At 44.1% G+C, this 15,312-nt stretch overlaps 1 protein-coding gene across 1 annotated transcript in view; it reads left to right on the top strand.

The window, feature by feature from the left end:
* LOC311235138 (fibroblast growth factor 5-like) overlaps window positions 1-7,342 on the top strand; it is a gene marked incomplete at both ends in the record, with an annotated part of 56,686 nt that extends 49,344 nt beyond the window's left edge. The window contains one exon of the mRNA XM_084322491.1: window positions 6,971-7,342. Coding sequence (XP_084178617.1) covers window positions 6,971-7,342 — 372 coding nt within the window. The remainder of the gene's footprint in view (window positions 1-6,970) is intronic.
* Between the last annotated feature and the right edge of the window lie 7,970 nt (window positions 7,343-15,312).

Genomic DNA, 15,312 nt, shown 5'->3' with positions numbered 1-15,312 from the left:
GATGCAAATATAGAATGGACCGAAGGACCCATGCCACACTTTTTCTTTTCTCATTTTTGTATGTTTTATTTTTATTTCTTGTTGATGAGCCTCGATCCTATTTTTTTAGGCGACGGCAGGCGACACAGCAAGGACAATGAGGAAATAACATGACTTCTACAGTAGAAGTAGTACAGAAGTTCTACTGGTGTATCATTTTTACACCATTAATTTATCAATACATTCATTGATCAATAACCTACGTATTATTATCATGCTACTTATGTTAATTATTATTAACAGGAACAATTTAAATAAATAACGTTAGTTGGAGAAGCTATAGTGGCCGCTTGTCATTAACACTTTAACTGCCGAAAACGCCGGAACTCGTCATTCCCCGCCATATTTCCGTTCCGGAGCCTTGACACACAGTGCTGATCTCCTCTCAACCCTCTAGCGGTTCAAGAACGCCATCTGGTGGCCGATCGGCAGATCGAAACCGGATATCAACCTTTAACCCGGCAGGACTCACTCCATATGGGGTCCGGGCACTCGCTAATGTTAGAGAGACTCTGTCTTCACACAGTGAACATCGATCGGTGGAAATAACTCGAAAAAACAACATGATTTGGACGTATATACTATTATACAACCTGGAAATAGATCGGGCATTTCAACATCCCATAATCGAAAACTGTCTACTCCACGCTGATCGCCCAACGGCCCGAGGAGACTGGGGTGAGTTTTAGCGTGTAGTATTACCGTGTTCGATATAAACTGCTATGATGAACATATGACCCACATTAGATGAATGGTATAACGTTGCCCACGGAATTATAAACGCCCCCTCGCCCATCCGGTCAACATCAGATGACGTGTAGTAAATTCTAGAAGTACGTCCAGTTGAAATTTTTGATCTCGCACAGATTCCTACCAAACTGTATTTGATCATCAATATAATGCATTTGGGGCTATAAATCACGTTCTGGAGAAAGCTGCAGAAAGAGATGAAAACATACTTATACTTTAGACCATATTTTAGTATGAATATGTGAATGAAAAAGTTTAACGTTGCTACACCATGAACAATACATATAGGACATTGAATGGGCCCTAATAATGGCAATCTAGCAATAGAATTTAAAAAGTTATAGCCCTGCAAAGAAGGGGAACTTCTCCATGTTAAATAGAGCTGGCAAGGGATGGTATATCATGAATTTAACCTTGGGCAATCAAAGTGTTAACTAATAAATGAACAATGCGCCACGATGCACCTACTAGTGTTTTTATACTCGGGTAACAAAAGAAGTTGTGGGTGTTGACAGAGTTTAATGTCCAGGCTCCAGTTGATGTAGTTTATAAGGTTTATTGTCCAAAGAAATTATGGTTGAGAACAGAACAGAGTCTTAAGAACCACACCCCCAGCTAGACAGAGCGACACATAATAGCTATTATACCTGTGAACGGTCGGATCTGGTGTGGGGGCAGTCGCGGACTGGGACCATAATTCCTACCGGGAATTTGACTCAGGCAGGCCAGGCCCATACCCCATACCCCCCCCCCCCCCCCCCCCCCGGGAAAAGAACTGCGTTTTGGATCTTGCTGCGTTGTATCACGTGTTGGCACTGTAGAGGCTGTATACACTAGTATAAATGTGACCTTCAGCACCATGGACAGCGACGCTGTCACAAAACGGACCATACAAGTTGAATACACTACACCAAAGTGTAGAATAACTACTTTCCAAATAATGGATTGTCCAAATGTCGGGTTATAATACGAAAGTGTCCTTTATAGAAGTTTCTCTACATCACTGGCGCTCTCTGTGATCTAGTCGATTCATTATAGTATCATTCACCCTCGCGCTGCTACCGTCAGTTCAACATAATGACGCAATCTCCATGGCTTCAATATCAGCATCAGCCTTATAGCTGTTTTTTTTTTTTTATATATATATATATCTTTTTCCCCCTCCTTTTTCCTCCGATTTTCTCCCATCCCAATGTTAGTCGTTATGCCAATTCCCAATCCCCTTCCTGGTCGCTGCGCACTTACCCCCCACAGTCGGTCTGGGAGAGTGGGGGCTACCACGTGCTTCCTCCGACACACGTCCAGCCAATCAACCGCTTCTTTTCACCTGGCAGCGCGGATTCTCACTGAGAGGGCATAGCGTGTGGAAGGATCACACTATCCCACTTAGATCCTATCCGCGCTTAGCAGGCGCCCCGACCGAACTGTAGGAGTCGCTGTTTACAACGACCCGGACCCACCCCGCCAGCTTCTCCACCCTCTAATACTGCCAATTGTATTAGTGTGAACGGCCAGCCAAGCTGGTGACAACCCCGGAGCTGTGAGCTGGATTCGAACAGGCGAATCCAGCCGCTCCGGGGTTGGTGACGAACGCAATCTCCGTTACGCCACCTGACCGCTCGAGCCTTATAGCTGTTCTATTTCACGATCAGGTTCCAACAAACTGTCTTCTTTAACTCCCAGCAGTACATCCAATAAAGTGATCAAGTGATCGACATCCGGAGTTTCCACGTCAATTTCAATGTCCATCTGATTCAAAACTTGTGTAGTAACACGGAAGAGCCCTTCGGAGCTAAACCAATCAGAGAGCGTCTTCGCAAACTGCGGCTACAAAAAAAAATCACGCATTCCTGCCTGCTTGCCTGAACTTATTATGCGCAAATAGAAACATGTATACCGACCTGGCCTGCTTCGGAGTTCAGTGGCCTGACTGCGGGCACAAACAAACACATTTTAAAATAAAAAAAAGCATTTGCCAGTCTGCCAGGGCAGCCAGGCCATGCCAGTCTGCCACCCGGTGGTCCCGATGGTCAGTCCGCTAGTGTGTGGGGGGCCAGGCGATTGTCGTTGAGCGACAGGCGATCGCATTGCCAGGCGACGTCGGTTGCCCGCTGTGTGCGGACCACTTTAGTCTGCTTCACATTGAAAGTGATCTCATAGACAAACTTAAAGCAGAAAAGATCATTGATGCCAAGACGAAACGTTGCATATTGCTGCATTAAGGTATGACAATGGTTAATCATATTGGATGCCTTAATTTGAACACTTAATTTGCACTATATATTAAATGAGTGGAGCTCGCTGTAGTAGCCTAGTGGGTGTGTGTATTGTATGAATGCAGAATCATGGACAGCACCGTTTGCAGGTGCATGCAGCGTGCGCAAGCTAAAAAGGAAAAAAAGTTCACGCTCGCGCGACTCCCAACTATAGCCTCCCCTAATGTTCGGCTCACCCGCCGCCTGTAGAAGCGCAGTTGACACTGTTCCTCAGGCACTTTCAGACATTTCGAGAGCTGTTTTGGTTCCTTGTTTCGAGAGCTGTTTTGGTCATAGCCATTTTCAATCCCTCACAACCATCAAACCCATACTTACACACACACACACCTTAACACTTTCGCGGCCACTGGGATGAGTCTAATTAATCTCAAGAGGACCGTGAAATGTAAACAGACGTGGGGCTGTTTGTAGAGCTAAATCTATACTTTATAGTATTGCTATTGATATAGTATCAGGGACCTGGGCTTGAACTATGACCTCTGCCAGTGGGTCTTGGACTTCCTGACGGGCAGACCCCAGGTGGTAAGAGCAGGCAACTGCACCTCCTCATCCATCACGCTCAACATAGGGGCCCCCCAGGGCTGTGTTCTGAGCCCCCTCCTCTACTCCCTGTACACACATGACTGCGTAGCACAGCGGAACAACAACACCATCATCAAATTTGCTGATGACACAGTAGTGGTGGGCCTGATCTCTGCCAACGACGAAAGGGCCTACCTGGAAGAGGTAGAGAACCTGTCACAGTGGTGTCAGGAGAACTGCCTCTCCCTGAACGTCAGCAAAACAAAAGAGGTGATTGTGGACTTCAGGAGGTCGGGGGTCAAGGACTACAGCCCCCTCAGCATCGACGGGGCACCGGTTGAGAGAGTGAACAGTTTCAAGTACCTCGGAGCCCACATATCCGAGGATTTGACATGGACCACACACATTGACAGTGTTGTGAAGAAGGCACGACAACGCCTCTACTTCCTCAGGCGCCTAAGGAAGTTCCAAGTCAGTCAGAAGATCCTTAGGAACTTCTACTCATGTACAATAGAGAGCATCCTGACTGGCAACATCACCTCCTGGTTTGGGAATAGCACTGCACAAGACCGTAGCAGACTACAAAGAGTGACACGTTCAGCCGAACGCACAATTGGAGGGGGGCTTCCCACCCTCCAGATCATTTACAACAAGCGGTGCAAGGGGAAGGCTAAGAGAATTATTAAGGACTCGAGCCACCCGAACAACTGCCTCTTTGAACTGCTGCGGTCAGGCAAGCGATACCGGAGTCTTAAGGCGAGCACGGAAAGACTCAGAAGATGCTTCTATCCCCAGGCCATCAGGCTGCTAAACGAACAATAAACACTATGCAACAACCATCAAATGCACACAGCACACACACCCACACGCACACACTCACTTAAACAAACAACACACTGCAGCACCCACTCTCCACACTTTAGATCACACAAACACACTTTATATTTATTGATAAAGGATTTGCACTACAACTCGTACACCTACTGTAAATTGTACCTAAATTGCACCTCATCCCATTTCTGCCTTGCACTATATAGTATTGTATATTAGTACACTGCACAGTATTGTATATTATATGGTAACTCAGTTACGTCTATTCTGCATCGAACATTGTACATATGTCTATACTGAACACTGTGACCTCTTTTTTTTTACTCTAATTTACATGCTATACTATGTTATTTTATTTCATACTTATCTTGTCTTGCACAGTCTCTGGAGCGCAACAGTAAGAAGCATTTTGTATAAAAGTATTCTGTACTTCTGTATGACAACTATTAAAGAAACTTGAAACTTGAAACTTGCTATCTGTCCATTCTCATTGTGAATTGAGACCATAAACCGTCCCTTCAAAATGGCTTAAAGAATAATTTTTTTCATCAATACGTTCTCATTTTATAGCGCAGTGAATATAAGCATTATACCGGATTTGGTCTAGTGTGACGGATCATACTGGTCTGCGTTGTGTTTTGATGTTAAATGAGAATGTCCCGAGGGGGAGTCGAACAGGGGGCTCCCGCGTCCGCGGGCGACGACACAGGCTGCTGCACTAAGAAGTGAATTCACTCCTAACTACCGTACCTATGCGTCTGTTAACCCTGTTTTGGGGAAGTGAGTTTAATTTACCAGCCCGCACTGCCACAGTCACTCGTCAACACACCTGTTTCCGTGACTGTGGACATACCCACGGGCTTCCCCGTTACACTCACCTCCCTAAACTCACGCCCCTCAGGACATCCGGGTCACTGGGCACCACTGTGACGGATCATACTGGGTCTGCGTTGTGTTTGATGTTAAATGAGAATGTCCCGAGGGGGAGTCGAACAGGGGGCTCCCGCGTCCGCGGGCGACGACACAGGCCGCTGCACTAAGAAGTGAATTCACTCCTAACTACCGTACCTATGCGTCTGTTAACCCTGTTATGGGGAAGTGAGTTTAATTTACCAGCCCGCACTGCCACAGTCACTCGTCAACACACCTGTTTCCGTGACTGTGGACATACCCACGGGCTTCCCCGTTACACTAGTATATTTCCTGGAAGCCGAGATAATGGGCTAATAGCTAATAACGTTAAATCCAATGGCATTTCAGTTATAGATACGCTCCAATTAAAACTCAAACTGCATATGATCGGCACGATCCTCACGCATGTATGCATGAAAGGGGGGGGGGGGCGGGGGACGTCGTTTCTGATTATTGATTACTAGGGATGTCCGATATTATCGGCCTACCGATATTATCGGCCGATATCGGCATTAAAATGTGATATTGTAAAATATCTATCGGTTTTCAAAACAAATTTTTATTTTTTTTTTACATTTCTATAGAAATGATGTCCGATATTATCGGCCTACCGATATTATCGGCCGATATCGGCATTAAAATGTGATATCGGTTGATATCGGTATCGGAAATTAAGAGTTGGACAATATCTGTATATCGGTATCGGTAAAAAAGCCAATATCGAGCATCCCTATGATTACCAATAACCGCGTTAGCCTCATAGGCCGAACGCCTGGATGGCTATCAAAACAAGGCCCGATCGGGATGTACTTTATGTGAAAAAGATCTTACCGTGGTCCGGTGGGATCCCCCTGAGCATTTCCCCATTATCGATCGCCATCTGGTAGATCGATATGTCCATTGGCTGATGATAAATCCCCTTATTGCATGGTGAAATCTGCGATGCAAAACGTAATCCAAGCTACATGCTGCACATCTAGAATCCTGCTAACTGAAATCTCCATTGAAAAGACTGATCCGTTCAGCCACAGGGCACACTGCATTATCGCGATAGCGCCCCTAAGAGGATCTGGCCGGTATTGCACTTTCTCGAATTCATAGAGTAGGGTAAATCTGCAGTGCCGCTCGACGACCTTGAATAGGTTATTAATATGGAATAAAAGCAATAACCACTTGCCACGGATTTATCCGTGCTTCTGTCCACAACGGGTGGAATCGAAACACGGAGATCTCCGTTGTTCGTCCCCATTGTGTTAACACACCTAATACACACACACACCTTAAAGGAACACGGCAACATTTTGGGAAATTAGCTTACCGTCTTCTCCAGAGAGAGACAAGAAGCTAGATACCAGTTTCCTCTCTGTGCATTCAGTAACTTGATCTCAAGAAGGTGCTGAATGTCATCTTTGGTCAATGTTAGCATGGTGTTATTCACCTTCTAAAATGGAAGAAACACCTAATAATAATTATTATTTATATTCTCCTTTGGTTCATTACAATTGACTCAAGCGTAGTAACAGACACAATATTTCTGACTTGGGTATGTACTCTTAGGCACATTTTATGAAAATATGACAAGGGGTTAAGAGGTTAAAGAGTTGTACTTCCTGGTAACACCTTGTTTCTCTTCTCATCAGGAGCGGTTCACAGAGGACTGCCACTTCAGGGAGCGTTTCCAGGAGAACAGCTACAACACGTACACCTCAGAGATCCACAAGAACCACAGGACGGGTCGCCAGTGGTTCGTCGCCCTCAACAAGAGAGGAAAGGCTAAGATGGGCTCCAGCCCGCGGGTCAAATCCCAGCATGTTTCCACACACTTCCTGCCCCGGGTCAACCTGCAGGACCAGGGCGAGCGAGGCTTCACCATCACAGACAGGAGCAAGGAGAGGCGGAAAGCCCTGACGCCACTCCCACCTAAACCTCCCGGGTCAAAGGTCAATGTCAACACAGGCTCTGTGCCACGTCGCACTCAGGTCAAGTACTGGCCCAAGTACCGTTTCGGATAGATGGCTTAAAGTCTGCTTTTATAGACAATGGACACATAAGGGCAATGATCATTATACGATATTCAATGCATTCCAGCTGTCTGTAAAGGGCTGTCAGCTACAACTATGAAGCTTCTACTGGTTGAAGCTGTGACAATAGTTTCCTTTCTCACAAGACGTTGATACACTGTAAAAAACCTTGTTATGCTACACATACATTGTGAACGTCAGTAATGCACCAGCTCAATTAAAATCAATCTATATCTATCTATAATTTATTTTATAACGGGAAAGCCAATTAACAGTGATACATCATTATATCGTACTTAGTTTAATAAGTTCTCCCCGATGACAGATTTTCAGCAACCAAGAGTGTTCTAAATTGGAATCCCAACTGATATTCTTCAAGCTACTTTTGAGATATGGAAAGCTATTTCCAACTTGAGATGAAACCAACTACCTACCAACTAAATGCTATAGGTTTGTGGTAATCTACTAAATGCTATAGGTTCATGGGAATCTACTAAATGCTATAGGTTTATGGGAATCTACTAAATGCTATAGGTTCATGGGAATCTACTAAATGCTATAGGTTCATGGTAATCAACACAAATTGAGGATCAGCGGTCCAGCTTTAAGCCCCGCCTCCTCCCTCCTCCTGGACAGCTGGCGGGGTCAAGGAGAAAACTGTCCATCAGAACTATCATTTTAGCAACCGGCTGTCACCCCAAAAATCCCCTGCCTTGACCCTGCAACCCCTGAGGTGCAGCACCGAGATGCCAGGGAGGATGAGAGCGTGTTCTGGAGGAGGTCGTACTGTAGGTGTATCGGGTGGCGAACAGCCGCGGTGAGGCTGCTTAGGAAAACACTGAGGACCAGAGGACATCACGCCCCAGAGGACATCACGCCCCAGAGGACCAGAGGACATCACGCCCCCCTGAACTGAACTTAAAAAAAGATATCATCAGAATCATGATTTGTTGGAAAAAAAGAAAAGTGAATGAAGTGCATGGTAAACAAGTTGTTTACTTTGTTTACATTTGTCCCATCCTAACTAACAGCCACGTCTTACTAAGTGCAAACTATCCCTAGTTATAGCATATGAACTAAATTGGAATGGGGTGCACCACTCACACTAGTTATAACTACTAAATATTTATACATACTCCTAAGGTGGTGTAAGTTATAACTAGTGTAAAAATAACCATAACCAAGTATATATATATATAGTCCATGTAACGTTAGTATGGTGATGAGAATGACCTTTACTTACTACAAGAAGCCCCCCACTTTATATTAACTCAATCAGCGCCAGACCCGAGGATAGTCGCGTTTTCATCGTTATTTCTTTTATTCAATATTTTTATTCATTTCTCTCACACGGACCTCGGGGTTACCATAGGGAACCACTCTGAGATCGCTAGAGTGCAATACCGGCCGCACCCAGGTAGTGGCAGTATCGCCCACCCTTCGAAACCTTTTTTTCACACACAGTGTTACATTCAAATGTCTCCGGGCGCAGTTTTCTTGGTCAGGCGAGTCTAGCGGTTCACTCGATGGCATTGGAACGCGTCCAATGCCCCCGATGCATGTGTTGTGGTGGATTATGTTAGCGACACGATGGACACCAATACTGGAAAATCGCGATCAGACAATTGGAATAATCTTTTTGGGGTACCTCCTAGTGAAGGTAAGGACTATATGACATCAATCCTGCTTTGATCCAACCATGATTTCACATTGATTGTTGCGACCATGTGTAACGTACTCCAGAATGTATGCCGTTGGTGACGATCAAAGCATCAAAAAATTACCCCCCCCCCTTTCATGCATTCATGATGACACATAATACCTATTATATACATTTGATTTGGAAATAGTAGCGTGTCCAGGCGAGCAACGCCAACGCTTTTAGTGAAATTCACGTATTCCTCCATAGCGCCGTTTTCTGGGATTAGCCAGGATCAATCTGAAACTATACTTATATACGCGAACGTACAGTGGCGTCGCGTGGGTAAAATAACAGGGGAAGCCAAAAAAAAAATATTAAAAAAAAATTTATTAAATATTTTTATTAATAATTTTTTTTTTTTTTTAAGTCAAGCAATCACCATGTACACTACAGTATGGCTCGGCGGCCAGTCAAACTTTCTTTTTATTTATTTAACAGATTGCAGAATGGGTACAATACAGTACAGCTCAATACACACAATTGTATAAGGGGATGCAGACCAGAGAAAGACGTTTGTCTTGTTTACATCAGGGTCATTAATACTGCTGGAGGGAGCATTGGTTAATTTTTGGTCCGATTTTTCCTTGCGCGATTTTGCGCGCCGCGTGGGAGCAAATTCGAGACACATATTTGGTTGCAAAAAGGTGTCCCACGGTCTCCTCTATGGCCGTGAATATTTTCACGCGGATCGGAATCACGGCGCGCCCGTGGGACACTTTTCCGTTTCGGCGAGTTTATTCCACGCTTTCTGTTTTCGTTTTCTAAGCATTTTAGGGGCTACATGTGAATCAGTAAAAGTTGCGGGACGCCCAGATGTTTCCACGATAGAAAGCTCGCGTGGATCCCATAATAGGCTCACTTAATACAGCGTTTTTAAAATCACGCAACATTTTCAGGGTTGCGAGCCGACCTTTTCCCCTCCTTTTCGATGATGGAAGTGATTTAGGAAAAGCTTCGGCACGCCGAGAGGTCCCCGTGGATTTAATCTCGCGAGGATCGGGGCAATATCCGGCCCGTGGGAGCAGTCACGGGTTAATACAATGTTCAGAGTGCAGAGGGGAGGTTTGCAGAGGGGATTCCACACTCATGATTCTTCTCACAGCCCCGTTTTAAACTTTTAGGGTGTGGCAGTCAGCTCGAATCTGATTGGCTAGGATCGGATTTGGACTCTATAATGCTGGAAGCCTGGAGAAAGAGACCTACCATCTGCCTCCTATCCTGCTGCAGTGAGCATAGTGAGGCTGACAGTGTGTTAGAGGGAGTGAGAAGGAGAAGAGGGAGACATTTAAAAAAAAAAAAAAAAATTATAACACAGATGCACAGATGAAAAAGAATGTAAACTATATTAAAAAAAAAAAAAATCATATTTCATATTTGATATTAATTCATATTTTAATATTAGGGAGGCATGGCTTCCGTTGGCTTCCATAAGGATTCGCCACTGCGAACGTATGCATGAAAACATTTATTCTTTTTCACATATTGAACGATAGATAGTTGATGTCAAATGGGCCATAGTATTGTATCCATAGCTATAATATAGAATATAGATATAGTCCTGCAAACACCGCCACTTATCCCTATCTCTTAGAGCGTTGGCCCAGTAGGAACTAAGATGCTCTAGTCCTCTGGCGCTGAATGAGTTAAGTGTCCCAGTGAATTTACATAATAATGTAAACACTTGTAAACACTTGTTGTCTCTGAGAAAAGCTCATGACACACTGGCTTGGGAGGTGACTGAGTAACGTTAGCTAGCTAGCTACGTTAACATTAGCTAGCTAGCTATGTTAACATAAGCTATAGCTAGCCAGCCACAGCTATATAAGTTAAAATTGGTATCTAACGTTATATCAATAACTGTATCAGTGTTTCAGGTAGCAAGGTGGAGAGTCTTGCTGCTGCTAACGTTAGCTAAACAGTAACGTTAGCATGTTGTGGTTCACGGTTAACGCACGCAGAGAATAACACACCTTATTAGCTAGGATGTCTATTTCATGGAGCAACTCATTAGCAATTAACCTTGCTTACATTTTGCTTTGCTTTCTGATTGGCTATAAAGTTTGTTACTGTCACATTATGCAACCATCTCTTGCTCAACAACTAGCTAAGATATTGCGTAGGTTGGCGTGGTGCAACTGAAATGAGTAAACAACTAGTGAAGCTAGCTAGTAACAACTATGGCTTCAGTAAAGACTAAATGGTACAGCCCAGTCCTGTGCCTGCCCAAGGGAGGCAGGGAGGAAACGGGAGTAGCCCCACAAATACATGAACATTCTAAAAGAAGAATGTTGAGTTTCTGTCATGTTAGTCTCAACTCTGAACATCAACATGTGAGGCTCTCCTACCAGTAAACATAAACACATGAGGCTCTCCTACCAGTAAACATCAACACACAAGGCTCTCCTACCAGTAAACATCAACACACAAGGCTCTCCTACCAGTAAACATCAACACATGAGGCTCTCCTACCAGTAAACATCAACACACAAGGCTCTCCTACCAGTAAACATCAACACATGAGGCTCTCCTACCAGTAAACATCAACACATGAGGCTCTCCTACCAGTAAACATAAACACATGAGGCTCTCCTACCAGTAAACATCAACACATGAGGCTCTCCTACCAGTAAACATCAACACATGAGGCTCTCCTACCAGTAAACATCAACACATGAGGCTCTCCTACCAGTAAACATCAACACACAAGGCTCTCCTACCAGTAAACATCAACACATGAGGCTCTCCTACCAGTAAACATCAACACACGAGGCTCTCCTACCAGTAAACATCAACACACAAGGCTCTCCTACCAGTAAACATCAACACACAAGGCTCTCCTACCAGTAAACATCAACACATGAGGCTCTCCTACCAGTAAACATCAACACACAAGGCTCTCCTACCAGTAAACATCAACACATGAGGCTCTCCTACCAGTAAACATCAACACATGAGGCTCTCCTACCAGTAAACATAAACACATGAGGCTCTCCTACCAGTAAACATCAACACATGAGGCTCTCCTACCAGTAAACATCAACACATGAGGCTCTCCTACCAGTAAACATCAACACATGAGGCTCTCCTACCAGTAAACATCAACACACAAGGCTCTCCTACCAGTAAACATCAACACATGAGGCTCTCCTACCAGTAAACATCAACACACGAGGCTCTCCTACCAGTAAACATCAACACACAAGGCTCTCCTACCAGTAAACATCAACACATGAGGCTCTCCTACCAGTAAACATCAACACACGAGGCTCTCCTACCAGTAAACATCAACACACGAGGCTCTCCTACCAGTAAACATCAACACACGAGGCTCTCCTACCAGTAAACATCAACACACAAGGCTCTCCTACCAGTAAACATCAACACACGAGGCTCTCCTACCAGTAAACATCAACACATGAGGCTCTCCTACCAGTAAACATCAACACATGAGGCTCTCCTACCAGTAAACATCAACACATGAGGCTCTCCTACCAGTAAACATCAACACATGAGGCTCTCCTACCAGTAAACATCAACACATGAGGCTCTCCTACCAGTAAACATCAACACATGAGGCTCTCCTACCAGTAAACATCAACACATGAGGCTCTCCTACCAGTAAACATCAACACATGAGGCTCTCCTACCAGTAAACATCAACACATGAGGCTCTCCTACCAGTAAACATCAACACATGAGGCTCTCCTACCAGTAAACATCAACACATGAGGCTCTCCTACCAGTAAACATCAACACATGAGGCTCTCCTACCAGTAAACATCAACACATGAGGCTCTCCTACCAGTAAACATCAACACATGAGGCTCTCCTACCAGTAAACATCAACACATGAGGCTCTCCTACCAGTAAACATCAACACATGAGGCTCTCCTACCAGTAAACATCAACACACAAGGCTCTCCTACCAGTAAACATCAACACATGAGGCTCTCCTACCAGTAAACATCAACACATGAGGCTCTCCTACCAGTAAACATCAACACATGAGGCTCTCCTACCAGTAAACATCAACACATAAGGCCATATTTGCCTGTTGATGTGAGGCGTTGTGAACCAGTGTGTGTGGCCAAATTCTGCTGTCTATACTTTACATCAGTGAAAACACCAATACCCAAACACAATGTTAACTATTGATTATCTATTGTAGAACGTTAACTAATGATTATCTACTGCAGAACATTAACTAATGATTATCTACTGTAACTTAATCACATTTGAAAGGTACAGGGGACAGTGTCGTGTAAAGCCACACTCGCAAAAGTCCCAAAACTAAAAACAGTCACAAATATATCTCTTTTCCCCATGAAATAAAGAAACTACAATATCAACAAAGAACTCATATCATATGGGTCCTCAGTATTGGTTACTCGTGACTATAATGACAGTAGTTATCCCTGTACAAAAAATGCTATTGGGGCATCTCTGGGAATCCTTCTCTCCACACATACTGGTCAAGTTTACAGGTTCCATGAGGCAGAGTGTCATGTCCCTGATCGCCAAGCATCCTTATCTGAGGGAATCCACAACTTCTTAATAAACTGACAGAGAATTGTGTTTATGTCAGGTGCATATTTATAATAAACTGCAGTAGGGCTGACCCCTATTAGTCGATTATTCATCATAAAGCATGCACGGAGAGGATGTAAGTAGAGGTATATTTATTAAACATAAACTCCGGTTGACTTTTCTATACTAAATAAAATAATATCGAACAGGATCTTGACAAAGTAAACTATATAATTGGTCTGGCTTGATGCGGTCGAAAAACGATTGCACACCAAACGCCGCTGTCTAACTCAGCTGTCAAACATTTCATTCACTGATTTGAAGACACCAGAAGGGGGGGGGGTGCATCTATGAATTAATCTATGCCACGCCCCCACAGTCATCAACAGATAAGTGTCCAGGTAATTATCCATTTCACGATTAATTTAAATCATACAGGTAAGTACAATTTCATATCAATTATTAATATAATCCATAAATCAAAATATATATTTTTGTTACATGTTTCCCATCAAACTCAAATTGGGTCAATATGGCTCCAACATGCCGGCCTCTAATTGGAGACGCTATAGCAAAAACAATTACAGTTATCAATAACATTAAATGGAGCCAGAGTGCACACGTAAAAATATAAACATGAAATATCAGAACGCAATTCATTGCATTAGTAATGTTGAATACAGTCATTATCTTTTATAATTTCATAATGTCCAAAATGTATCCCCCCCAGCCCCAAAATTCATACCAGTCCATCTTCATCATGCCCAACTTAACCACCACCCCACACCCCCAAAGTCCCAGCGGTATAAGTGTTCTTGATGGTATGACGACCACGATACGCCAGCCATTGGATAGGACAAAGTCCCATGGGAGTAGATGTGGTGTAAGATAGAACAGTTCATCTGTGTAAAGAAGTGCGAGAGGGTGGTGGTGTGTGTGCAGTGGCATGGGCAAAGTGGGCAGGGGAAATAAAAAATTTTCAGCTCAATCTTCGGCTTCCAGCAGCAAGCAGAGCTTATCGATGGGCCTTTGGAGTGTGTTTGTCTTGGTTCGAACTAACACACTCCGAACATGTCTTTTAGAGTCCAGCAAGGTCTTGACCACACGGGCTAGGGGCCATGAATTCCTTGGTGCAGTTTCGTCTACTATGACGACTACATCATTGACATTGAAGTTCTTTCTTGTCTTGAACCACCTTTGTCTTTGTTGCATGAGTGATAAATATTATTTGGTACACCTTCTCCAGAATAGGTCTGCAAGGTATTGCACCTGTTTCCATCTCCTTCTGGCATAGAGTTCATCTTTACGAAAGAGTCCAGGTGGCAAGAGGGGTTTGGTTTTTAACTGTAGCAGGTGGTTTGGCGTTAAGGGCTCTAGATCATTTGGATCCGTTGATACAGTCGTGATGGGTCTATCGTTGAGGATGGATTCGACCTCACATAGAGCCGTCTGTAGCACATCGTCATCCATCGTTTGCTGCTTTAGGACTGAGAAGAGTACCTTTTTCACCAGCCTGATCAGTCTTTCCCACACTCCTCCAAAGTGGGCTCCGGAAGGCGGATTGAACCGTACAGTACTGATCCTCTCCGACATAAAAATCGCTGTATGGCGTTGATGCAGGAGTCTGTGTCCAAAGTGCTCGACTCACGAGGCAAGTAAATATTACTCCCCATCGTTTCACATGTGCTCGACCTCTCTTAACTTCTATGGGTCCGAAATAATCTATGCCCAC

Source organism: Notolepis coatsorum (assembly GCF_963971535.1).
Source record: "Notolepis coatsorum genome assembly, chromosome: 10".
NCBI classification, from domain to species: domain Eukaryota; kingdom Metazoa; phylum Chordata; class Actinopteri; order Aulopiformes; family Paralepididae; genus Notolepis; species Notolepis coatsorum.
The sequence above is the reverse complement of the archived record's forward strand: the minus strand, read 5'-3'. Positions and strand labels throughout refer to the sequence as shown.